The 27,739-nt window shown below is 39.6% G+C and overlaps 1 protein-coding gene across 2 annotated transcripts in view; it reads right to left on the reverse strand.

Moving 5' to 3' along the window:
* ANK2 (ankyrin 2) overlaps positions 1–27,739 on the reverse strand; it is a gene marked incomplete at both ends in the record, with an annotated part of 247,348 nt that overhangs the window by 104,217 nt on the left and 115,392 nt on the right. For both annotated transcript variants that reach the window (XM_080697143.1, XM_080697142.1), the window contains 8 exons: positions 2,013–2,210; positions 4,963–5,061; positions 5,576–5,674; positions 8,944–9,141; positions 14,065–14,163; positions 19,820–19,918; positions 20,082–20,180; positions 22,485–22,682. In XM_080697143.1, the coding sequence (XP_080553269.1) occupies positions 2,013–2,210; positions 4,963–5,061; positions 5,576–5,674; positions 8,944–9,141; positions 14,065–14,163; positions 19,820–19,918; positions 20,082–20,180; positions 22,485–22,682 (1,089 nt within the window). The remainder of the gene's footprint in view (positions 1–2,012; positions 2,211–4,962; positions 5,062–5,575; positions 5,675–8,943; positions 9,142–14,064; positions 14,164–19,819; positions 19,919–20,081; positions 20,181–22,484; positions 22,683–27,739) is intronic.

Here is a 27,739-nt window from a genome sequence, read left to right on the forward strand (position 1 = left end):
TTTCATGAACTGTTTGGAATTTTAATTTTACTCAGTGTTTTACAGAATTTTATTTCTAGATGTTTTAGTATACAATATACACGATGTATACCCTTCATAAACTAAGCTAAATGAGATATTCTATTTCATGGTCCGAGTATCCCCGTAAGGTAAATGAGCTGCCTGAATGGCACAATTCCAATGGCACAAGTCCATGTACTACCTGACTTTAATGACTGTCTGTCAATACAGTGAATTTCACTAGAAGGGCTTATCATGCTGGTTCTTGTTAAAATGCTAGTATTTTTGGAAGACCAACTCTGACTGGCTCTCACTATATGCTGAGGTTTAAATGTGTTCCCTTCTAATTCATGTGTTGGAAATGTTAGCCCTGACTTCACGTGCTGAGGGCACTGGGAGGTGGGGCCTTTGGGAGGTGATTATGTGAGGGACTCCCATGATTCCATCAGTGGCTTCAAATATGACAAAGAGACCTCAGGGAGTGCGCTTGCTCTCCCTCACCACGTGATGCTCTCCACCATCGTGTGATGCAGCCAGGAGGCCCGCAACAGATGCCCAGTAGAAGCCAGAACCATGTGCCTGGGCTCCCCGCTCCAGAACTGCCAGTCAAATAGACTTCTATTCTTTGTAAAGTTCCCAGTCTCAGGTATTTTGTTATAGCAACATAAAATGGACTAAGATATCCTACCTTAAAAAGAATCTGTGGGGACTTTTGATAAAAACAGAAGTGCATAATAGCAAGGGACGTATTGGAACACGTCTGGGTGGCACGAACCAGATCAGGACTCCAGGGGTATTCGGGACGCACGCCATGTTTCCTCAAGAGTGAGTGGTCATGACCTACTTACTAATGCCTTCAGCTCCAGTGCACACGTAATGCTCCCAAGGCATCAGTCAGATGTGAGCAATAGTATTTTTGCATATTTGTGGAAAACCTTAAGATTAATTTTTACTCCACCAAACTACATGTTACAAAAAGCACCAAGAGAGTCTAATGATGAACTAACTTACAAACAAAGGCTCCAATTTTTAGTTTATCAACAGCTGGCTCCAATAGAGTGTGTATATATACATACACACACACACATACATGTATATCCATACATACTATCTATGTACTATGGAGTATATATGTACATATATATACATATATGTATAACATATTATATATGTATATATCCTACTAGAGTATATATGTATTCTACAATGGAATATATACTTATATACTACAACAGAGTACACACACACCAAACAGAGAAGTAGGTGAATAGACATATATGCCCTTGTAAAAATATACATATTTTTATATTCGAATCATTTTCCTTATACCATTCTATTATAATTAATATGGTAGTCCACAAAGGCCATTCTTTGGAGAGAGGCTGAAATGACTGAAAGGCTTTATTAAAAGCACTGACTTTCTGACCACCAGCACAACTATCACCCAAGCTAAGCTGAACTTGGTTTAAAAATCTCCACTGAATTCCCGCCCCCTGCTCCGAGGCTGGCTTGCTGAAGGACAGCTAGGTGGCAGCCGTGGGCCTGCCACTTAAATGCGGTTGTTTAAACCAAACTCCACATGGAACCATCATCCCTCTCTTTCTCTTTCTGTCCTTCCAGCCCATCTCTGTCTTTCTCCTTTTCTGGAATTTGGAATCCGTACCAGCAGAAACCGAGGCAACCTGGGTTGGCTTATTGAACTAAGTGGCGGTAGCTCTCAGGAGCTGTGGGGTCACCCTCCCGGTGCTCACACGAGAAAGCTGAGGAAGCAGAGCTCCAGAAAGTGGTGAATGAAACCGACTTGCACAGAAAATCAAGATGCAAAAATGTGGCCGTACGAGTAGAGGACCTGCGAGAGGATCTCCCTTGCTTCTCATGGCTTCCTCTCAAAACCTTCCCTTCTGTCCTCGAGTCTAAGACACATCCTTGTTCCCTTGTCATATATCCCTCCCCTTTTGTCCCACGTTATCTTGGGTTCTTTCTGTCCATCCAAAGGTCTCTCGATTGAATACCTTGGTGGACAGGTGGATGTTGGCTCCCTTCTCCAGAAGCAAGGTGACCATATCCGTGTGCCCCTCCTGGGACGCCAGGTGCAGGGGGGTGACTCCTTGCTTCGTCACAATATTAGTCTCCGCCCCATAGTTCAGGAGCGTGGAAGCTATCTGCATCTGGTTCTTCTTGGCAGCGATATGTAAAGGAGTATAACCATTCTAGAACAAAAACATGTACATAATGAGCCTAATAATGGCCCTGATATGTATCTCTGAAGGAAATAAGAATCTGTAGTAAAAAAAAAAAATTTTAAGTGAGGTGACAGTTAATCTAAACTCTTACCCTTCATAAGTTTCCCACCAACAATATCCAGTTTTTGCACCCAAATTCAAAAAGTACCCCTTTATACCATAAGGTGCATATAGACACAAAAGCCCCTAAGTTGAAAATTCTCTCCTTGTAATAATGGTTCTCTCCTGAACAGCAGCAGAAAATAAGGCAGGCTCCTATTCTACAGGATAGTTCTTTATGCACCTGGGTGGATTCCCTACCTCTTGAGACTCCTCTTTTCCAAATTATTTTTTTGCTCATCCATTTCTGATAGAAGCCCCTTTCTGAAACCTCTTCCCACTCAGGATGGCTTATTCTGAGTTGGTTCTGGGTTAACATTACTCTTGACCTGTGCTACCTGGAACTGAGTGCTACACTTCAGACAAGGTTTTATTTTATTTTATTTTTGTGGTACTGGGGGTGAAACCCAGGGGCTTTCTTATACTCCCAGACCTACTTTATACTTTATTTGGAAACAGGACCTCACTAAGTTGCTGAGAGCCTCACTCAGTAGCTGAGGCTGGCTTCGAACCTGTGCGATCCTCCTGCCTCAGCCTCCCAAGCGCTGGGATCACAAGCGTGCGCCATCATGCCCAGCTTCAGATATGGTTTTAATCATGCAGAATAAAATGATATTTCTATAACACTTCTACTAAAATGCTTCTGATTGGATTGTACTTTTCCCTCATTCTGTCAACATAACTGAGTTCCAAACACATGGCCGCAGGTACTAGGTAAAGAACACAGAGGCGAGTGTGATGTGGTCTGTCCTCAAGAGCTTGCAGTCAAATGGAAAAAGGAGATGGCTAATATTAATCCTGGGGACAACTTAAATCCAGGCTCTCTCCCTGTCCACAACCTGCTGCCTCAAAACTAACACCAGGAGGCCATTTGCTTTATATGAATAATTGTGGAATGGATCAGAACAACTGATCCACTGCTTATAAGGATCAACTATAATCCTCATACTTAGTTATAGGAAAAAAGAAAAGGAAAAGCAAAAAATATACTGGATGTGATGGCACATGTCTGTAATCTCAGTACTTAAGAGGCTGAGACAGGGGATTGCAGGCTTGAGGCAGCCTCAGCAACTAAGTGAGATGCTGTTTTAAAATTAAAAATATAAAGCCGGGCGTGGTGGTGCACACTTGTAATCCCAGCATTTGGGAGGCTGAGACAGGAGGATTGCAAGTTTGGGGCCAGCCTCAGCTACTTAGTGAAGCCCTTTGTAAATAAATAAAGAATAAAAAATAGGTCTGGGGGTGTAGCTCAGAGGTAGAATGCCCCTGGGTTCCATCCCCAGACCCACAAAATTAATTAACTAATTAATTAATTAATAAAAAGGGTTGGAGCTGTAGTCCAGTAGTAGAATGCTCTGGATTCAGTCCTTAGTAACGCGCGCGCACGCACACACACACACACACACACACACACACACACACACACACACACAATTAAAAACACTGAACCAAGTGTGAGTCTGGAACATTTATTGCTTATTGTTTCCTTTTCCTTCCTTCGTCAAATTTAGTAGAATTTACTATTAAAAAATAGGTGATAGAAATGAAAAACAGTGGCTTTGCCATAATGGTCAAGTGCATCTTGTGAGGCCACCATCAGATATATTTTCAAAGATGCTATGCCCTTAAATCTAACTGCAAAATGTACCAAAACAAAAAACAAAAAGCAGTTTTGAGAATTTAAGTGGCTATCGGTGCCATCATTAAATCTCTATCTTTGAATGGCCCTACATTATCTACCCTATTCCCATTTCCTCAAGAAAAAGTAAACATCTCTCATTTTTATAAATCATATTTCTCTTTCAGCTATTGAAGGAGATTCAGCATCTTTCCTGGAACACCTTTCCCAGGGTGGGTCACAGGTCCCAGAGGCCCCAGCTGCTTGAGAATATCACACTCAGGTCCCTATTGAACAGGGCACAGATTTTTGTGGACCATATAATTCAGGCATTTTCTTTTCGCTGCAAAGTGTTTCTTTAGCCCACTCTCCCATTCTTGCAGCAAAGCTCTACCAGGGTAGACAAAGCAGCAGGACACTTGTTAATGAAGGAAAACAGGGATGTTTTAACAAGACAACACAAGATACTATCAAAGAAAGTGCCAATTTTGACAATGCAAGCCATCTATCTGGTAGGTACTAAACCTGCGCGATCACAAGAGCCCTCTGCCCCACAAAGAACACAGGTGAGACACTTTTAAAGATGGAGAAACAATAGCCCTTCACAGAGCACAAGGAAAAGTGGGAAGTCCCTGAAGGTGAGAGAGTATAAAAAGACACGCTGTGTCGCAGCGTTCTGTTTTCTAGGGAAGGGGAAAATGTGTAATGCTTTCATCGTGTTTCACTTCTCAGCATTGAGAGGTCAGCATATAAAACATTGAACACTGGCAAAAAGGTTCATCTCTACTGGTTTATAGGTGCTTCCCCTTAATTTGCTGATGCTCCAAATTTTAAAAGATTTTGCAGAAGCAACCAGTAGAAATAGAAAAAAAAGATGTCAATGCCAAAAGCTACTGTTATTAGGTTAGATGCAGTTGTACACATATTTTTTTAAAAGACCCCCATGTGCTTTCAGATTCCATAGTTCACCCTAAGCCTGCAAATCCCTCCCTGGGTCCTCACCTTGGCAGTGGCATGAGGGGACGCACCCTTCTCCAGTAACAGCAGCGCCACCTTCTGGTTGTCATAGTGAGCAGCAACATGGAGCGGGGTGAGGCCATTCTGTAAAGGGTGTGTTTAAGTTGTAGCGTTAAGAAATTAGCTTTAGCTGCCCTGAAGCTACCAGGATGCCTGGAAACTGATGTTGATTAAGTCCGTGTTAATTAATTAATATAGTCAAAAGAAAGGAGTCAAAATATACAATTTTTTTTGACAATTTTTATATTAGAAATGCAACTAAAATTAAAGATGACTGGGCTTAGAATTAGCAAAGGGCATCTTGATAGTCACAAAAAATAAAGGTCTAAAATGCTGTGTAAGAAGTACCACATGGACATTACAGGGATTCTTCTTAATACAGACAAGGTATGGATCCTCACATGCTTGGAGGCACAGCTCAGAAAGCTTCTGAGTCGGGGTAGACATGGAAAATCATGAACAGATAAGTGTAACATATCTATCTACCATGGTTTCATCAGGTCATGCTCCTTTCTGAAGAGTGAGGAAAATACCTTCACAGATCTCTAGACCTATCAACTCAACTGAATTATACAACTGAAACCACAGAAACTTTTACCTTTCCTGCAGAGTCGGGGGCAGCTCGGCGCTGCAAGAGAAGTTTTGCCACATCCAGGCTTCCATACTTGGCTGCTACGTGCAGAGGAGTAAAGCCCTTCTGAAAATGGAAGAAGAAAGTAATGCAATATAGTATTTACCTTGTAGATTTAGTACTCTTAATTTCATGTAAAAATGATTTTTTTTCTAACTTCTAACAAAAATCTCTATTTGTTAACATATTAAGCAAACTTCGCTGATTCTCCATTTGGGAGCATTTCATACTAGTAGCATAAAATCAGCCATTAACAAGGACAAGGATAAAGGATACATTTTACTATTTGCAAGTTAAGTTTGGCTTAATAGACTGAGCAGAAAAGAAATTCTTTTTAAGGGAATGGAGACCAAACTTTGACTTCATAGATATGGTATTATGGTAGTTTCAGGAAACTGGCTTTGATTTGTAAGTGGGGAAAAAAAAAAACCTTCCTTCTTTTCTTGCCTCTAAAATTAATAGGATTAAAACAACAGCTGCTTTCCATATCCTACCATCTTTTTAATAACACCTTAGCTCTAAATTTATTTAAATTTTAGGATATTTTGGGAGTTGTGATTAAAAATGAATAAGTATTTGTGATTCAGTTGACTTATCTGCAGAAATGGTGAGATAAATGGTTACAGGACAAAAATGCTCCTTTTAAAAAGCTCCTCATATCCCGACTGCTCCCATTCTGCTCCTGGTGTGACTTTGGGCTGATTAACATCAGGCCTTTAAACACATTGATGCTTTAAAGCTCTTAAAAGACGGCCGTCCTACACATATATGTACACGTTCAATGTCGTGTCTGCAAAGCCAAGAACCACACTCTAATTAGCAGTGTGCTGCAAATACAGAGGAGGCCCTGAACTCGGGGATGGCGCAGCTCCTACACGGCATCTCAAAACCATCCTCTTAGCCAGACATTTTAACTGCATGCTTCTCGGGCACTCACGTGGGAATGGGGGAATTCTACCACTGATCAGGACCCAGGAGACTCGCACAGCAGATGCATTAGTCTCTCTAAGATAGGGTTTAGTCTTAGACTATCGAGGCCCGCCATAAACACTGCATTGCCCCAAGAATCAACACTGCCCTTTCACAGTGTAACCAGGCCAATTATTTTTATTAAGATGACATTTTTCTTTCTGCTCTCTTTTTCTTTTAAACAGTTGGTACTAATAAGTCCTTGGAAAAGAGTGCAGCTTCTGGCTTTTTGCAAGTGTGGGACAAGTGGAGGAAGTATTTTTTCCTTCTGGCATTAGCCCATGCGCATCCGCACGGTTATGCTCCCCACGCTGGGTGCACAGACTGGGATGACTCTGGCTTGCTGGGAAGAAGTAGGTTTTTGGAGGCATGCCACTAGGGAGAAGAACACACCAACTCATGCTTAAAGTCCTGTGGGGGTAGCGAGCCAGTCTCTTTATAAACTAGAAAACTCTTTCTTAGACAAAGCCGCATAGAATCTTAACCGCAGAGTCATACACTCAGGTTAGAAAGCAATCTCTTGAGTCCTACAGCCCCTGTGTCCCTTGTGTTAATCTCCTTAGAGTTTCAGCCCCCTCTGATATTTATAAACACTTAAACAGCTTTAATGACAGTGACTCATCTGCCCTTCAGCCCTGCTTAGTCGCACTGTTTCTGCTCTTGTTAATAGTTTTTTCTACTTTACCATTTTTACTATGGACCCAGTATATGTTTTAAATCCTAAAAATCTTTGAAAGACCAGGGACTCTTCTCTATTTATTTATTTTTATGCCTCTTAATTTTATTTATTTATACCTTAATCTGTTAGACAATAATCACCAAATCTCTCTTGGGTTATTGTTTTTGTTATTATTATTATCATTATCATTGTTATTTGGATCTGGAGATTGACCCAGGGACATTCTACCCTCCAACTCTATTTTATTTTTATTTTGAAACAGGATTTCGCTAAGTTAATGAGAGTCTTGCTACTTGCTGAGGCTGTCCTCCAACCTGTCATCCTCCTGTCTCAGCCTCCCAATACTGGAATTATAGCTGTGTGCCACCATGCCCAATGAACAACTTCTGGGTTTTTTTTTTTTTCTTTGATTTTTTAAAATCCTTGCAACTTGCCGGGCGTGGTGGCACACACTTGTAATCCCCACACTTGGGAGGCTGAGACAGGAGGATTGTGCAGGTTCGAAGCCAGCCTCAACTACTTAGTGAGGGTCTTGCAACTTAGTGAGACCCTGTTTCCAAATAAAATGTAAAAATAGATCTGGGAGTATATCTCAGAGGTAAAAAGCCTCTGTGTTCCACCCCCAGTACCACACACACACACAAAAAAAAAATCCTTGCAACTTTTGAGATGTCAGAATTTGAATAATTATAAGTTTTTTTAGGGAAACATTTTTTCATGGCCCAAATAGCAGTTCGTGTGCAGATTCCACTTTTAAGAATGTAACCACCACCACATGACCTCAACTTGTATTTGTAAACCTCCTCTCCCCCACACAGTATTTATTCCTACTTACTGTGATCAAGTTGAAGTGTTTTTTAACCTGAAATGTGGTTGTGTTTGTGGAACTCATCTTACTCTATACAGATTCACCTGCTCCAGACTTCCTCTGGCCTCCTTTTTCTGTTCTTCTGCACTAGATCAATGACAATTACCTGCCCGTGTTTGTGTTTTATCCTAAACACATTGATTCTCTCTAAATGGTGAGTTTCAAATAGCTGCATAAAGAGAAGGAAAACTTATCCTGCCCTAAACTTTGAATATTAGTAAGACTTGGACTGTGTATTCCATGTTCATACCAACAACATCTCACAAAGTATGGTTCTCTAGCCGAGCTCTGTGAGGACGCTGTTTAGACCCAGGCAAAAGTGTAATTGGGGAAATAGAGCGTGGAGATTAGGAAGGAAGAGGTGCAAATAGGTGATGGTGATTCTGGAGCTGGAAAATGAAAGGTTCAGTCAAGTGAGTTTCTACTAGTACATAACCCAACATCCACAGCACCGTCGACCCAATGTGATCATTTCTTCCTCATTAGTAATACCAGTTCCATGTATTTGGAGAATACAAATATTTTTTCTGAGAGTACATTATAGATTCATCAAAAATGAAGAAAAAGTAGATGTTTAAGGAAATCATTCTCAAGTCCAAGATATATGCTCTAGAAACAACACTGGCACTAATTAGAAACTCTTTTTAAAAGATATATTAGAAAATCTCACAATCCCCTTTGATCATATATACAGTGAGCCTGAGATATTCAGAGACTGAAGTAGTCAGAGGCCTAGCAATTCACCATACACACCTTCCACACAGTGTGCAGCAGGACAGACAGCTGACTCGGGAGTCCGCCCTGACGTCGCCCCCTTACCTTGGTAGCTAAGGAGTGCGCTGCTCCCGCCTCCAAGAGGACTGAGGCCACATCCACCTGCCCCTCACGGGCAGAGATGTGGAGCGGTGTGTACCCATTCGTAGTGGCGGCATCTGGGTGGGCCATGTGCTGCAGAAGCAGTTGGACAATTTCTGTCTTTCCCAGGCGGGAGGCAATATGCAAAGGTGTCTGTTCCTCCTACAACTCAAGCCAAGTAGAAGGTTAGTGCCAGGAAACAGTGAAAATAAAGTTACGTCTGTCGATGCAGGTATCATTACCAACCCCACTAATGTGTACGGGGAGGGAGAGGAAGAGGAAGGTGGATGTGGACGGCAATACAGCGAGTGCTGTGTGTACATGTGAATGTTTCACTTTGAATTTCACTACTATATTTAATTATAGTGTACCATTAAAAGTATTTTTAAAAAGTTAGTGCCAGGTAGATCAAACATTAAAAACAGTATTTTTCACTCACATGTGTCATGATGTCTTCTTGGAATCTCTGGGAATCTCTACCCGAAAGAAAATCATCACTAATATGACCATGGCTTAATTTGTATGTTTATTTGCTATAGAGGGGGCCTATTTGGTCACAAAATCTCCCTTAGATTTTTAAATATAACGTACTTTCCTGAACTTGGTTAAAACTATTTGGTCATCCAAGAATATTTTTCAATTCAGTAAGACTTCAGCCCTTGCTTATGTTCAAATGTAAATCCATGGATTTGAAAAAGAAAGAAACTGATTCAGAAGCCCTGAGATCTAGATTCCCCTCCAAGATCTTTCACTCAGAGGCAGGATTTATTCTGGGAATTGTGTCAAGGGAAGACCCAGGGAAGCCAGAAAACTTTTGTCTTACTCTTCTCATCAAGTGAAGGAAACTAATGCTGGCCATTTCCTTAAGGATAAAGAAGATACCGTAGTACAGTTGAAAAAAGACTGTGCTCCAGGAAACGCTGCAGGACTTCAAAGATGAAATGGAACCGTGGCAAGAAGCAAGTGGGGCTAACTACTTGCCAAGGGCTTTTAGTTCAAAAACTGAGAAAGGATTTAATATAAGAGGGTATAAGCAAGAGGAGGGCACATCCGAGGAGGCTCACCGAACTCACCTGTCTCTAAAGTGCAGTCAGGAATAAGGACAGGGTTAAGAGAACCAAGTCAGATCACAGTCTCTTGTAAAAAGAAAATTGAACTTAGCCTCAGTGCCCAAAAGGGGTATATCTTATAATCCGCACAATAGCATTTCATAATAAAACTAAGAAAGGAAAAATACTACCCCCTTGTCCAGGGCTAAGAATGAATGGAGAACCAGGAAATATTGGCACATGCCTATATTCCCAGTACTCTGGAGGCTAAGATAGGAGGATTGTAGGTTCAAGGCCAGCCTCAGCAACTTAATGAGACAGTGTCTCACTGTAGCAACTTGGTGAGACACTGATTCAAAATAAACAATAAGAAAGGACTGGAAGTATATTTTGGAGGTAGAATGTCCCTAGGTTCAATCCCCAGTACTCTTCCCCAAAAGGAACAAATGAAGAAAAGATATAATTGATCTGTCAAAATAAGTGTATTACCTTAACGTTATAAGAAAAGAAGAAGCTATAGGAAGAGATGAAATAGCATTTTATAAACTTCAAGGTCTAAGAAGTAAATAATAAATAATAGTAATACAACTGTTTTTACTAGAGTGTTATAAAATTTTGCAATCTTTACATTTTTCTCATGTACGATGATCCCATGACTTATTCTTATAATAGACCTAAAAGGATGGCATTAAATGTATTATTAGACCATTTTCCAGATAAGGGGATTAAGAGGAATTTAATGGATTCTCAGGGATGTTGTAAAGTCATTAAGCTATTGAAACCAGACTTGAATTCAGGCACTGGGTTCTAAAGACAATTCTTCTTTGCCTATATATGCTATAGAAATAGACAAAATATGATGCTTGAAGAAAACTAAGAATAAGATGATTCTCAATAAAAATGGGGAGAATGAACATGTACAGAAATAAGTGGTTAAGTAAAACCAACAAAAAACACCAAAAATCAAGGAACCTGAGAATAGCTACAGTGATTAAAATAAATAGTATAGGTTTTGGAACTGTGTTTCCCTTCTCAGTCCTCTACTATTTATAGAGGTGGGGGTAGAAACAACACACTCAGGTTTGGGCAGTTATTTTCTACTGAAAATAACTTGGAGGTAGAATGCCCCTGGGTTCCATCCCCAGACCCGCATAAATAAATAAATAAATAAATAGACTAAAAAATAGGGCTGTGGGTATAGCTCAGAGGTAGAATGCCCCTGGGTTCCATCCTCAGTACTGAAAAAAAAGAGAGGAATAAAGAAATAAGAGCAAACTATAGCAAGAAATGCTATATGCACTTATACGTGTGCTACTTTCAATCTCACTATTAATATCATATTGTACCAATAAAATTCTAAAAAGAATTTAAATTAAAAAGATTTTTATTTATATATGTAGTTCATGTAGTTACAAAAGGGAAGTAAAAAACAGAATTGAGACTGGCGTGTGGCTCATGCCTACAATCCCAATTGTTAGGAGGCTGAAACAGGAGGATCCCAGACTCCAGGCTATGCATGGTAACAATGAGACTCTATTTCAAAACAAAATTAAAAGAGCCTGGGGGTAGTTCAGTGGTGGAATACCCCTGGGTTCAATCCTCAGTGCCACACAGAGAAATAGCATGGATAGAATCTGCATGTTAAATTAACACAGAATGAATGAATGTTGCTATATTTCAAAAGTAAAGTCTCTAGCCAGTGGTGTTCTTAAGAAGGAAATTTCAGATCATATCCAGAAGTGTACAATAAAACAATAGGTTAAATCACTGTAGATAAAGTAGCATAAGTACACAAAATAGGTAAATATCTATTAAAATAAATAAAAATTTGGATATAAGAAAAATATTAAGGGGTTTATTTTATTTTATTTTATTGGTGGTAATGCAGATGGAACCCAGGGGCCTTCTACCTCTGGGCTACACCCCCAGACCTATTTTATATTTTATTCGGAAACAGGGTCTCTTAAACCAGCTGAGGCTGTCTTGAACCTGCACTATCCTCCTGTCTCAGCCTCCCAAGTGTGGGGATTACAAGCGTGCACAACCAAGCCCGGTTTAAGGGGTTTATTTTAAGAGCGAGAAATGAGAAAGTCTTTTATAATTAAATATGGATTGCAAAAAAAATACCAGGAACATGACCACAATTTCTGGTAAAAATATAGAAGTTCATGATTCTTAGAGTGCATTAGCTGACCACAGAAATATGTTTTAAAATAGTGGAATGCCAGGTAACCTTAAAAGGAAGCAAGAAAAATGCCACAGCAGAGGAAGAATATAAATATAAAAATATAAAGTGCCCTTGATGATTGCCCGGGAATATAGACTGCATGAATTGCACATGGGTAGAAAGCCAGATGAGAGCAGAATGGAGTCACGTCGAGGCTGCCCCTGGGCTGCTGAATTCTGCACCGTCACCATGGAACTCCTTATTTAAAAAGCCTATCAGGCCGGGTGTGGTGGCGCACACTTGTAATCCCCACGCTTGGGAGGCAGAAACAGGAGGATCGTGCTGGTTCAAAGCCATACTCTCTGGCTTAAGAGACCCTGTTTCCAAATAAAAATATATTTATATAATAGGTCTGGGAGTGTAGCCCGGAGGTAGAAGGGTTTCCAGGAACCCCAGTACCACCAATAAATAAATAAATAAATAAATAAATAAATAAATAAATAAATAAATAAATAAGTAAATAAATAAATAAATAGCCTATTAGGCTCACTGAGTCAGAGAACGTTAAGAAAATCTTGAAAAGCGTTTTCAAGTTTCTGACTCCAGTCCTCATATCTTTTTTTTTTTTTTTTGGTGGTACTGGGGTTCCTGGAAGCCCGTCAATCTCCGGGCTACACTCCCAGACCTATTTTATTTTTCGAAACAGGGTCTCCTAAACCAGCGTGGCTGGCTTCGAACCTGCGCGATCCTCCTGTCTCTGCCTCCCAAGCGTGGGGATTACAAGCGTGCGCCACCACGCCCGGCTCAGTCCTCAGATCTTAACGATACAAGCTAACATGAGTTCTAACTTAGCTTTAAAGTATTGAAGAAGGCGAGAACCTGTCTAAATAATAATCCCAATGGATAGGAGGCTGAGACAGGAGCATGGGGGTCAGACCAGCCTTAGCAACTTAGTGAGACTTTAAGCAACCCAGTAAGATTCTGTTTCAAAACAAAACAAAAAATAAAATAAAATGGTGCTGAGGTGTATAGCTCAGAGGTAGAATACCCTGGGTTCAATCCCCAGTACCCAAAAAGGGGGAGAAAAGTATCTCCAATGATGCTAGTGCCGAAGTTAATGGAATAATGTGAAACGAGAAATGGAAGATACAGTATGTTGAGAGACATGAGTAGCATATTGAGTGTAAAGGAAGAAGAAGAGAAAGTAAATTGGATAATGAAATTTAAAAAAGAAGAAACAATCAACCCATGAGGGAATTGAAGGTGATCGAAATAGGATTAATCTGATCTAGTAATCTCCAGTGCTCAAATTCTTCTCTTAGGTGAGTGGGAATACAGAATACGAAAAATATAAAAATCAGAGTAAAAAGAAAAGTAGACTTAATTATAAAAAGGAGGAACGTGAAACAGATGAAGCGCAAACATTAAAACTTGAGAATAATTTGTTTTTTTAAGTAATATAAAAGCATTAGCTGTGAAAATTCGATTGGTTTGGTGGTAAAAAAAAAAAAGATAAATATTAACATGTGTAACATCTACTGAGTACAGGGAAGGTTTTAAAAAGTCGTGGAAATAAAGGGATGGATGTGAAAGTACTTTACTAGGTTAAAAAGGCATGGATATTTAAGCTGATGCACGTTTCTATGATGCTAAATGGTACATGTTTTCAAATGTTCCTGAAACTAGGCTGCATTTTTCATTATATAGATTATAACATGTTTCTCCTTTTACATGAAAGAATCTTAGTGAACTAACTGATGCTTTTGTCCCAGACAGAGCCTTTCCAAACCGAGGAGCTGGAGAGTAGCACCCCGCCTTAGAGACAGGACTCACGCACTGTAACAGAAGAGAACCGGGCACCGCACCTACCCTGGCTCTGGCGTCCACAAGGGCACCGTTCCTCAGCAGGCAGCGGACCACTTCCACTTGCCCCGCCCGGGCTGCCATGTGCAGGGCCGTCTCCCCTCGCTGCCAGGAGACAAAGGTCATACAGTAATAAATAAACCCCTGCCGCAAATGGTAAAACTAAAGACGTCCTGTTTTGTGAAATTCAGCAGTACATCCAAGGATTTAAGGAATCTATGAAAAGGCATAGTTATTTAGTATGGAAAAATAGAGTTTCTTGTACTTTCTCCATCTTTAGAAGAATAAAACAAACGTGTATTTTGTTTTTTCAGTGTAGGACAAACTTACCCAAATATCCAGGGTACCCTGCGGTTTAACTTCACAACCAGTCTAACAGAACGGACACTGATTTTGGCGACGAAGCTGTCTTTCATTCTACAAACTTAAAATCTGTCATTCGATCCCATTTCTGTGGGAAACCCAGGTGCTGAGGATGGAGTTAACGCATTCAAAAACAAATCACATCGCTTTCCTACATAAAGGGCTCCTTTCCGAAATTCAAATTGTACTGATGAAAAACACTATTAGTTTATATCTGCTTTGTCTCTGTGTGATGAGACTAGACAATGACTATTTATAAGAGAAATCTGATTTGTCCAGGAGGCATCCTATGTAATGTTAATGAACACATTTCATTACAGACATTGATTTTGCAGGTCTTCAGAGACATGAGTAAAGTGACTGCTAATGGCATCTGTTAAGGCCGGCATTACTTCCATCCTCAACTCTCTTCATGTGCGCTAAGGTCGGACGCACACGAGAAATGACAGGGGTAAGGGTTAGATGTAAGAGAGTCTGCACATGGGGAAGCCTGTCATTTGACCAAAGAGGGCAAGGCTTCATTTGACCAAATGATTTATTAGAACAAGATATTAGAATAAAAATTATTCCAGATTGATCTGTCACAGCTCTTTAAGGCTAACTTCCACCAAGTAAAGCAAGCCATTGCAAAGAAACTAAACTGCTTTCAAAAGTTTGTGGCAGTAATTGGATATTTCTGACAAGCTTCTGTGAATTTCATCATCTCCTGGTTCTTTGCACAAAAGCCCCTTCAATCTAGAAGGTTTCAAGTGAACTTCAGTTTGATATGTGGCTCACAGTTCATCCCCCACTATTCAGAGACCCGTGCTTTTTGAAGTTATGAGAAATTGGTGTCGAATGGCTTATTGTAGAAGCACTTAGTCCAATGGTCCAATGCCTAATTTTTCTCTTCTTTGTTGAGGCCTCACTTATTGTACAGTGGCCTTATTTTGTGATGACAAATTTTGACTTGTGTGAAGGAAGTGTGTCTGGAACATGCTGTTTTATAAAATGGCGTATTATTGAAGTAGTAACATTTGTCTTCGGACTTGGATGTATGGCAAGATTTTGTTTTTACCCTTTTGGACAATCCTGATTTCTAACTTGTTTTCTACAACACTTAACACCTCTGATGAGGCTAAGGTTTTTCTAACTACCAAAAATTAAAAAATAAAAATAAAAAAAGGATAAAAAGAGAACTCCAATCTTCATTTCCTAGTCTGAGAAAAGGTTAGCAATTTTACTTTTGGTACAAATAAAGGCAAGAAAATGTTGGTTGTTTTCTTTTTTGTGTGTGCGTAATACTGAGGATGAAACCCAGGGGCATTCTACCTCTGAGCTACACCCCAGCTCTATTTTTTTATTCTTTTTATTTTGAAACAGGGTCTCACTGAGTTGCAAAGTGCCTCACTACGCAGTAGCTGAGGCTTTCCTCGAACTGCAATCCTCCTGTCTCAGCCTCCCAAATGCTGGGATAATAAGTGCGCACCACCACGGCCGGCGATTGTTTTGTTATATGAAGTTAAGTCAAAGACGCTATAAAATTCCTACTCCATGGTGAATTGATGTGTTTATTTTAGAAGCCGAGTTTCAATAATCAGTTTTCAAAATCTTAAAATGCCTTCAATACTAGTGTTAATATTTTAAAAACATTTTGTACTAAAAATAGATTATTCTTTATGGTCTTTACACATTTGAAGTTGATGAGTTAGATATAAACCTAAAGTCTTATACTAAAGTCTTATACTAAAGTCTTTTAAACTTTATATGCAAAGAGAAGTCATATATACACACATTATCTTTTTAACAATGATCTTTAATTCTTACTTAATGACTTCAGGAAAATTGACATTTATTGTAAATTGTCCTTACCCTCTTATGTCTATTTATATTATCATTGTTCATAGATGGTATAAATAGGAAAATGAAGGGCAGTGTATATTGTTTAACTAAGTAACTCCTATCTCTTGATTATTAGGTACCCTGTCTTAATAACCTTGTTTTTTTTATCTTATGCTAATTAAGTAGTGGGGATAATTTTTTTTTTTTTTTTTTTTTTGGTGGTACTGGGGTTCCTGGAAGCCCTTCTACCTCCGGGCTACACTCCCAGACCTATTTTTTAACTTTATGTGGTAACAGGGTCTCTTAAGCCAGCGAGGCTGGCTTCGAACCTGCGCGATCCTCCTGTCTCCGCCTCCAAGCGTGGGGATTACAAGCATGCGCCACCACGCCCGGCAAGTATTGGGGAGAATTTTTAAACATAGCATAAAGCATTAACTTTAGAGTGAACCCACTGACTATTAAGAAAGAAGAAAAAACTTGGTAATCCCTATTCTCAGCAGTCCCCAAAGTGCTTGCTTTTCTGCTCCCGTGGTTCTCAATGAATACTTTGAATTTTGGGTGTATTATAGCTGGCAGGGCAGGCTTTCAGGCTTTAAAGTACATTTATAATCTCCCTGGAAAAGGAGTTCTTCAGAAAAAAATATCTGCACATGACTGAGTTCCTGGCGCACTTTGCACTTGGAGTGAATTTTCAGACAAAAACAAGACTGGCAAGAGAATGGGTGTGCTCACGCCCAAAGCAGGTGCTGAGATGCATGCCTCTTCTCTGCTGTTAAAGCTGGCTCTGCAGACAGCTACAATTTGCATCATGTTGGAAGCATCAAAGCATAACACACAGCCTTGCAGTCAAAGATGCGACATGATTTCAGGCAACAGACAAAGGCTCCAAGGGAAGGGCACTTTGGGGGCCAGGAAACGACCAAGGCTAACACAACAAGCAGGCAGTCAGTGTTCACACGGCTTCTGAGTCACCTTGCAAAGAGTTTTGGACCAGTAGCTATATCCTCATTCTCTGAGAATACATGAGTTCACAGGCAGTCCACTGCTAGGGAAAGTTAAATTCCTCTAAACGGGAGGATTATCAGATTTAGCAAATAAAAATACAAATGGTCAGTTAAAATTTAATTCCAGACAAACAATGAATAATTATTTTAGCATGTCTCAACGATTGCATGGGACATACTTCTACTAAAAAAAAAATATATTGTTTATCCAAAATTCAAATTTAACTGGCAGTCTTTCATTTTATCTGCCAACTCTATAATTATCTGCTCCCTGACCAACACATCTTCTAAAAACAAAAAAGAATAAATAAAAACCAACTAGGAATCATGTTGAGAAGGATTAAATTGGCAGGTGCTTCCAAAGTATTTATTTTTAGGGGGCTGAAGGAAAATAGATGTAATGGACAAATCGACAGATAAAATAAAGAACTTTAGAATGACTAAGAACTGGGAGTTAAAGTTAATTATAGCAATTGCCAAATTTGGGAGACTTTGAGAACATGAAAGGCAGTGAACATTTTTATTATTTCAATTTATGTTTTATTTTTATTTGAAAATCTACATATAGTCTATATAGCCTTTTCCTCCCACAGGAGAGCACACTGTAACTAAGTAACCATCAGAAGATTTGGAATTGGCTAGTTAGGGAGCAAATCAAGAGTAGTCACAGAATTTACACCCATTTTTTGTGGGTTATTCTTTTGAAGATTTGGCAAAATCTCTTTTTTTTTAAGATTGATCTCAGAAATTTTAATCAAGCACCCCATGGTATGCATGTTGTTGTTGTTGTATAACATGATTTAATATATACGATTCTGTAGGTATTAGATGCAATTTTAAAATGGTAGGGGGAGAAATAGGAAAAGTGAAAAAAATAATATTTTTTTCAAAATATAGAGAAAGCCACCTATATGTATGTCCAGGTAGGTCTAATTTTTTTTAATGGTGTAGTTGTCTTAATAAACAAAAAGATGATTTATTTTAAGAATTCTAAAAGTGACTAGAAATTAGATTCAAGTTGGCACATTATGAAATTATTTTTGTGCTCAGTAATCAAGGATTAACATATAACATTATTACCTTAGAACCAATAAACTATGATTTGGGAAACATAAATACAGACTTTAAACTCTTGAAGGTTTTATGCTCTAATTCTTGAATAATATTAAGATAGAGCAGTCAGTGACCAGTGACATTTAAAGTCAAATAAATTTAGATCCATAATGAATTTTTGTCCTGGCATCAGAAATTTTAACACGTAAAGTATATAAATACAGAGAAATGAGAATATGAGTGGGACTACAGAGAAAAAGTGAAACTGGACATTCTGTTAAATGGAATGAGATACCAAATATTGGTAACAGTAGTCCATTGATTGCTTCTATAAATATGGTTCATTTTAATAATATACACTAATATTTACTTATGGAGAGTTATTTCTGTTGCATACCTATTTAAAAAATCTCAATATTTCAGTGGCCACTCTTGAGCATCTAATACAAAGAAGAGCTCTTGCCCAAACCCACATTTGAGGGTTTGCCGTGGTACAATGACCAGCGGGACAGAACCCAAAAACATGAGTGAAATTTAAAGAACTTAGAAGTAAACATCCTGATTTAGATTCAGTAGAAGAATTTGGGGCTAATCTGGTATCTACTGGCAGAAGAAAAGTTGTCTGGAAACTAAGGTTCATGCAGGATGGGTGGTGTAACTAACCACTTCAGGTGGGGGAAGGCTCCATTCCATCAAGCAAAGTCAAATAAAACTAAAAAGCAAAGTAAGTATGGCTAGAAAATGGAAAATCTATGCAGCTGAAAGGGGGGGGGGATTTGATATCAAGTAAAAATCCTTATTAAGAAAATATTTATTTGAATATCTACATGTAGTCTATATAGAGCTATCTTTGGTTAATCTTTTGATAAGATTGATTATGGAACTGATTTGATATTTTAGTGAACATGATCTGGAATACAGTTCATTCAAGGAACTAGGAAAGCAAGGAAGACTTTTTCATCATTTATTCCCTTTTAGAAGAAGTTTAATAACATGTTTTTTATTAATTAATTAATTAATTAATTTAGGTACTAGGGATTGAACCCAAGGGTATTCTACCTCTAAGCTACCCCCAGAACCCTTTCTATTCTATATTTTGAAACAGGGTTTCACTAAGTTGCTGAAGTTGCTGAAGTTGGCCTCAGACCTGCCATCCTCCTGTGTCAGCCTCCCAAGAACTGAGATTACAAAGGTGGTTCACCATTCCTGGCTTCAAACTATATTTTTATAGATAAAATTTTACCAAATGCATTTCAGAAGTTCGTTCCATCTACCTGCTCCAGGAACTTAAGATGCCTCATTCTGCAGCTTCCATTTCATTTCGGAGCACATTTCGTACTCTGTGGAGGTCCTTTTCAGCAAAGCTGTCGCATACCTCACAGCCTGTTATTTTAAGGGCCCTTCTCAAAGCTAGGCTGCTGGCTTTGATGACATCCACGCAAACATACCTACACACACCCACACTCTCGGCTCCTCTCGCGCCCTCTCGCTGCGGTTATTCTGACGCAGGCCATACTCACAATGTTAGTGACATCTGGAGAGGCTCCGTTCTGCAGCAGAAGGAGGACAATGTTCAAGTGGCCCATGAAGGCAGCCACATGTGTTGGTGTGAGGCCAGACTGCGGAACAAAGCAACAGCGGTTTTACTCCTCTGCACTGGCGGGGCTTTGGGGCTTCTTCAGGTAAATAGGACTCGAGTGAAGAGGACAGAAGATGGGCGAGAGGAAGGGGAGGAAGGAGTGAGAGGAGGACTGTCTCATGGCAAGCAGGAACATTCTCTACCTCGGTTATGGCCTGGATTGAAGCCCCATATTTCACCAGCAGTTCCATGACTTTGATGCGGTTTTTCTTGCAGGCAATATGCAGTGGAGTAAAACCATTCTGTGCAAAAGACAACCGAGTTAGTCGAAGACATGCAGGAACGCGCCCACAGAGCCATGCTGGCACACGCCGGCAAGGTGCTACACCGCCACACTGGCTCCATTTCTTCTTCCAACCTGGTAGGCGTTGGGATTCGGAAAGAAAAGTGTGGTGTGTTTCTGCAGCACTGAACCTTTCTCTCAGTGATGTGCCTGTGTGTCATTCTGTTTGTGCGCTTACAGAGAAAAGAAAAGTGAGGAGAAATATGTGGCCTTACTCTTCTGAGAAGAAGCAGTAGAGGGGCACTTAAATCTTAGGAGTTCTGCGCTGTTTGGGGGTGCGTTCACTGGCTAGGTGATAAAACGGCTTCAGGATACACTGAAGGTAGCGTGTCTCTCCATGATGAAGGATCAGATCTCAGAGCACGAGTACTGCTCATCTTTCTTAAGAAACCCAAGACATGACTGCCTCTATAACAAACATTTTGGCGTTGCTCTCAGTTTCTTTATAGAGGAAGTGTTTCAAATGAGCAGAAATCATTATTTATACTGGTAATATTTGTATCCAGAAATTATGTGTTTTATGTTTTTAAGTTTTTAATAACATTTTCTAATTAGGCACATTTCAGGTTATAAAAATGATTAAATTTGTGAACACTTTCGAGAGAATTATAAAGAATTTCTGAGATAATTGCAAGGAGATGTGTCAGAGAGGCAAAGGAAGGTGAGATGAAGTCTGCAAGGTATTTTGTAACTTTGCAAACTGGGCTAAGGTACAGGAATTAGAGAAATTATGTAAAAATGTAACTAGCTCCATGCTGAAATATTCTATATTTATTATCTTTTTTTAACAAAGACCCTTTATTTAGTTATATCTATTCTGCCACTTAACATTTTAATATGTCCCAATGGGAATGATCATCAGTGAATATTTTTATAAACTAGCAGTTCTCAGGAAAGCATATGGCTTTATTTGAGTTAATGATTTCTTATTCCTCACAATGGAGTTAAAACATAATTAGTCCATTGAGTCATTTTCCTTATTTATAAACTATATAATAAATCAGATATAAATATCCATACAGACATGTAGCACATAAAATATTTACAATTATTAGATTGTGCTATTTTATAAGATTTCTGACCACTAGCCAATTGAAAATTAATTTTTCAACTCACTATGAGAAAATATATATCCAATCATTAATAACTCTGAGATTATCTTCACTTCTCAGGTAATTTTTTTTTTTTTTTTTTTTTTTTGGTGGTACTAGGGATGTAACCCTTCTATCTCTGGGCTATACTCCCAGACTTATTTTATATATTTTTTGGAAACAGAGTCTCTTAAGCCAGTGAGGCTGGCTTCGAACCTGCGCGATCCTCCTGTCTCCGCCTCCCAAGTGCGGGGATTACAAGCGTGTGCCACCATGCCAAGCCTCAGGTAATTATTAATAAATTGATTCCAAGTGAAATTTTGAAATAATAATCATATTTAACACTTATGGTTTTAATAATATTCTCTCAGTGTCAATACTGATTGGAAAAGAATTTCAACTGACATAAACTTTATAAACATACAGGAAGAAGGATTTGCATTTAGTTTTAGAATTAGGATGCAATTGTACAAATTAGTGCATGCCGAGTACTTCTGATCATTATTGTTAGAATAAAAGTGAAGCAAGGAAGATTTATGTATTCAGTGTTACACCTTGGGAGACATAGACACTGCTCAAGGGCTGCCTCTTGCAGTTTTCTCTGCGCCATTCCTGGAATGGTTCGCATAAAGTCCTTTCTGAAACAACCGCACACCAGGCACCACTCCTCTATTAGCCCATGGGTGGGGAGGCAGATCAGTAGAGAAAATCTCCAAGTGAACTCAGGCTTCTGTTTTATACAGTCAGATATATAAAAAGTCACATTAAAATAGTTCCTTTTCCCAAAGGAGATTAATGAAATTCAACACACCTGTATTCTAAATCTATCCAATATCTAGAGATATTTAGAACTTATTTTATAATTTACTGTTTTTCAACTTTTATTCTTTAATAAAAAGTGCTCATCACTCTGGAGGTCCATGTTTTTCTGTTTGAAATTCACTGGTTTCAGAAATGTTACCGTGGTGTTCTCTTAAATCTACCCTTGCTCATCACCATTTACTAGCAAACTATGAAGGCGTGAAGTAGGCAGGCAGCTCGTGGGAGTTGCCCCGTTCGGCATGATTAACTTCCTATCTGTAATCATGTGCTGGTGTGGGCACCATGAGTCAGTCAGTGGGGACTGGCCTGTCTCAAGCCGTATCAGTTAATGGGGGTTGGACCAGGTTTACCAGGGCTCTGGCGTTTGGGTTGGCTCTCTTGTCCAGCAGCAGTTTGGTTACGCGGTAGTGGCCGCAGTGCGCAGCGACGTGGAGGGCCGTCAGGTAGTCCAGCGTGACGTCATCGACAGGTGCCTTGTGCTGCAGCAGGTGTTTCACACACTCCACGTGGTCCCCCTGTGCGGCCATGTGCAGCGGAGACAGCCCATTCTGCACATTAAGAGAAACAAGAACGATCCACATTAAAAAAAAAAATGCCATTAAGTTGAAGCAGAGCTGTCCATTCTTGATCTCACAGACAGTGGCAGAGGAAAAAATAATTTTCATTCTGTTTGATTATGTAGCATATTCGTAGGCCCAACGCATGTTGTATGTGTAGTATGTGTTTTGTAAGTGAATACATAATATATGTAGCAATTCACCCTGATTCAAAAGTTATTAGGCAACATTAGATATATACGAACATGCAATATGTGACGCTTACAATATTCATATCCAAGTCCATCTACCTGGACTTCATTACTTATAAATAGAGGGAGCTGGATGAAGGAGGAAGAGACAAAAAAGTTCGATCAATTCTTAGGTCCATGCTGCTCTGAAATACATCATTCCTTTTTCCTGCGATATTATGAGACTTAATTTATAACGGAGAGAAGGGGCAGGTGAGAGTGAGAAGGCTGTGAAGCAAATGTTGACCATGTGTCAAGACTTCATAACTTTTCAGTTTGAAGATAATATAAATTTGTCACCACTAATATTATTTCAAATGGCTTTACACTTAATTCTAGGAGGCGATCGATAGCAAAAGCACACAATGACACTGTTAATTACTAATCTAAGTAAGACTCTCTCGTTTTTAAAGCTAGGTAAAATAACTTTAAAGAAATACATGTAAAGTTAGGAAATAAACTAAATTAGAGAAATATATGCCCACTCAAGAGACCCTTCCTCCCTCCCTCCCTCCCTCCCTTCCTCTCTTCCTTCCTTTCTTTTTTTTGGACTGGGATTGAACCTGATCGCATTCTACCTCTGAGCTACACTCTGAGCCATATTTTATTTTTTATTTTTGAAACAGGGTATTACTAGATTGATGAGAGTCTCAGTACTTGCCGAGGCTGTCCTCAAACCTGTGATCCTCCTGTCTCTGTTTTCTGTACTGGGATTATAGGCATTCACCACCTCACCTGGGTGCTATCATTTTTCTTAATAATCTGCTAGAAAATTAATTGTTGACCAAATAATCAGTGTGCTAATTATTAAATTCAAAGAAATAGCAATTGTGTCTGGAGAAAATGCCAGGGTCCCAATCGATATTTTCAATAAGAAAGGTGATCTCAACGAGAAACAGCTAAAAACAAGTGTGTTAAAATCTTAGTAGCAGTAGTTCATGGGTGCTAGAGTTAAATGAACTAAAAATAATATTTTTGTTGTTCCTGAAACAATCTTTATTTATAATTATTGCCTTTTACATTTAGAATCCTGTAAAATAAATTTAGAAAAGGAGCAGGCCGATGAGAAGGTATCTGTGCACTGGAAGGGGAAGATAGTGTCAAAGTAGAGAGCAAATATTGGCCCTGACAGTGATTGAACTGGAGTGTTGAATATTCCTCTGAAATCTTATCATTTTTGATGATGTTTTGTTCACCTTAAGGTTATGGAGAAAATGAAGCATTCGTCATTTAATGCTTTGCTTATTTTACATTTTATTTTCTGGTTCTAGTGCTTGAACCCAGAGGCATTCTAGCTCTGAGCTACACCCCCATACCTTTTTATTTGCTTCAAAATAAACAGGGTCTCTTTCACTAAGTTGCTGAGAATCTCACAAAGATGCTCAGGCCAGCCTCGAACTTGTGATCCTCCTGTTTCAGCCTCCTGAGTAGTGGGATTACTTACTTATTAAGTACCTGTTCAAGCCCTATTCAAGTACTGGGGATATAGTAGAAAACACAATAGCCAGGCAACCCATCTCCTTTGTGATCACCTTCTATATTAGGAGACAGATCATTTTAATAAGGGAGACAGACACACATTTAAAAACCAGTAAGAACTGAAATATTCTATGTCAAAAGGTCATTAATGCTAAGAGGAAAACTACACTTGTGACAGGGCCTGCCAAGGTGGTGAGCTTTGCCATGATGAAAGAAAGGGAGCCGCCCTGTTGACCTGGAGAAAGTATACCAGGTGGAAGGAAATCCTGGGCAGACAGTTGTGTTGGGCCCATGCCTGGTGCAGTGAGTGTCAATAACAGGAAGGAAGAGAGTGTGACTTAGGTAAGTGAATCAGGAGGGTGAACACGGACAGGAATTCAGAGAAGCAAGATGCCTGTCAGAGCAGGCAGGGCTTTGACTTTTACCAGAGAGATGATGTACTGTTGGAAGGGTTAGGGCATCAGGATTACCCTGATCCAGATGTGTTAAAAATAGATGGGGGTCCCCAGGCTTGTGGTGGACAACTGTCATCCCAGCACTTGGGAGGCCGAGACAGGAGGATCACAGGTGGGATCTGGAGGGACACACACCAGATATATGTAGATATAGATTTCTATCACTCTGAACCTCATTATGATGTATAATTACAACACACCAACAGAGGTATAAAGAAAGCAAAAACCAACGGGGTAAAAGGGAGGGGTGGCCAGTGGGGGCTTCTCGCAGCCACCCAGGTAGGAGGTGAGCTGGCCCGGAGCGGTGGTGATGAGATTGCTGAGAAGCTGAAGGCTTGGCCATACACTGCGGAGGAAGAGGTGACAGGGTGGGTGACGGGATGCAGAGAGCCATAAATAAGAGTCCAGCATGACAGGAGGTATTTGACTTGAGGAACAGAATGGGGTGGCCATGAACTGGGATAAGAATGACTGTAGGAGGATTTGGTTTAGACGTGGAGAAAATATCAGGAGCTGAGATTTTTTGTTTTGTTTTGTTGATGTTGTAGTTGTTGTACCTGAGACCCACCTGTCTCAGCCTCCCCAGTACTGAGGTTACAGGTGTGCTCCACCACTCCCAGCTAGGAGCGGAATTTTAAATTGATGAAATCTGAGATGCCCAGCAGACAGTCAAGCGGTTATGGTGAGTTAAATTACCAGATGAAGTTTTAGAAATAGACTCCTTTGCTCATCGGCACATGGGCACCATTTAAACAGGAACTTCATGAGAGTTAATAGTGATTCAGACGGAGGAACAACATAAAGACTGAGCCCTGGAAGTTCTAACAGTCTGAGACCTGAGAGATGAGGCGGAACTCAGAAGAGAGACTGAGGAGTGGGCGCTAAAAACAGGGATGGAGAGCCAGGAGAAGACAGGGTCTGGGAGGGCAGGTTGGGGAATTCTCTGAAGAAGAAAGGAGTAAGGAGTTGTGATGGATGAGAGTCACAGGAGAGAAAGCTGACGACAGAGGCTCTGATCTCTGCCATTGGGTAGGTAAGAAGGTTGGAGTCTGGGAATTCTCTTCTGATTGCTCAGTGCTGTGGGAAGTGAGGAAAAGGGAAGAAGTCTCAGAGGTTTGCAGCAAAAGAATAGACTAGTTAGGTAACTGGGAAGCAAGAGGGCACAGACTCGGAAAGTATAATGAGAAAGTACAATTGCAAAGAGCACCGCAAATAGCTGTGGAGCTACAAGGTGAAGGAGGAACAGAAAGTCCCAGCGCAGGAAGAGGATTTCTAGGACTGGGGTTTTGAAGAGAGTGAGCTCAAACATTCGAGAAATACATATGTATGTCTGAGAAATATATTACTTTATATTACATTTTGTATATATTCTGATATATATATTTCATTATTCACCCTTCAAGAACACTGCTTGGCACGGTGTATCGTTGGGTGTATGGCAGTCGGATGCATGCACGCATGAATGAGTACAGCTATGCAGTGGAGAACACTTTACGCTGGATCCTTCCAGCTGCATATCACTTGATTTCACTCAGAAAGCCATTTTTTAAGTCCCATCGAGGCAACCCATGGTCTTCATGAATAATATGACAGTCACAAGCAAACTCTGCAGACAAGATTATTGGACAATTCCAGGAGGAACTTATCTGCCTCTTCTAAATTTGATGAGATTTTTGTTGTTGTTGTTGTTGTTGTTGTTGTAACACGATTGATCTAAAATTTTATTCCATTTAAAATTCAGTTTCTTCAACAGAAGTTTCCAAAATTATCTCTGCATTACTCATCCCCAAATTTTTCTTTCTTTATTTATTGTGGCACTGCGGATTAAAACCAGGGGCATTCTACCTCCAAGCTACACCCCCAGCCCTTTTTTAAAATTATTATTTACTTTGAAACAGGGTTTCGGTAAATTGTGGAGGGCCTCAATAAGTTGCTGAGGTTGGCTGTGAACCTGCAGTCCTCCTGTCTCAGCCTCTTAAATACTGGGATTACATGCATGCACCAGCATGCCTGGCAAAATTTTGCATTTTAAAAACATATTTTACAACAGTCCTCATACAGACATAAAAATGAAAATAATGCATATAATTTATTTCTCTTCTTACATTTCTGACTTCAAGCCATCTTTTTATTGCTAGTGAAGATTATCTTTAAAGTCCTAGTTAATTTTCTATATATTTTAAATATGTGGCCTCTTATTCCTAATGATTTCAATTAAATAGTTAAAATATAACATCAATTAAAAAGTATTTGCCTGTGTCCAGTGCCTTGGTTTTTTCAGCTCACGCTAGTGACAGCGTCAGTTGATACCAGCCTGTTTGGGGGGTTGGAGGTGGAGACTGAATGGGAAGGAAATGTAAGAAGTAAAATCTGTTTACATGATGTTGTATTTAAGGATTCAAGGGTTGTCCAGTCTCTCATTCCAGAACACTAGGGAGTAAAGTCAGTTTGTATTTCATGACATTTTCCAATAACACAAAGTAAGGCTGGATAATGAGGAGCGACATACTAATAAAGCCTTTAAAGTACATGTGATAATAAAAATATCCAACAAACCAACTCACCCTGTGGTTTTTATTTATATGTTTAAGCAGATTAATGGAAAGAGGCAAAAATGCTAGATGTGTTGTGTCTAAAGAACAATAGTATGTTTAATGGTTTATAAGAGTCCAATCTTGCTTGTAATCCCCGCACTTGGGAGGCAGAGACAGGAGGATCACGCAGGTTCGAAGCCAGCCTTGCTGGCTTAAGAGACTCTGTTTCCAAATAAAAATACAAAATAAATCTGAGAGTGTAGCCCAGAAGTAGAAGGGTTTCCAGCAACCCCAGTACCACCAAAAAAATAAAAAATAAAAAGAATCCAATCTTAACTTATGCTCTCTGT

The sequence above is a fragment of the Muscardinus avellanarius genome, assembly GCF_963383645.1.
Source record: "Muscardinus avellanarius genome assembly, chromosome: 6".
In the NCBI taxonomy this organism is placed as follows: Eukaryota; Metazoa; Chordata; class Mammalia; order Rodentia; family Gliridae; genus Muscardinus; species Muscardinus avellanarius.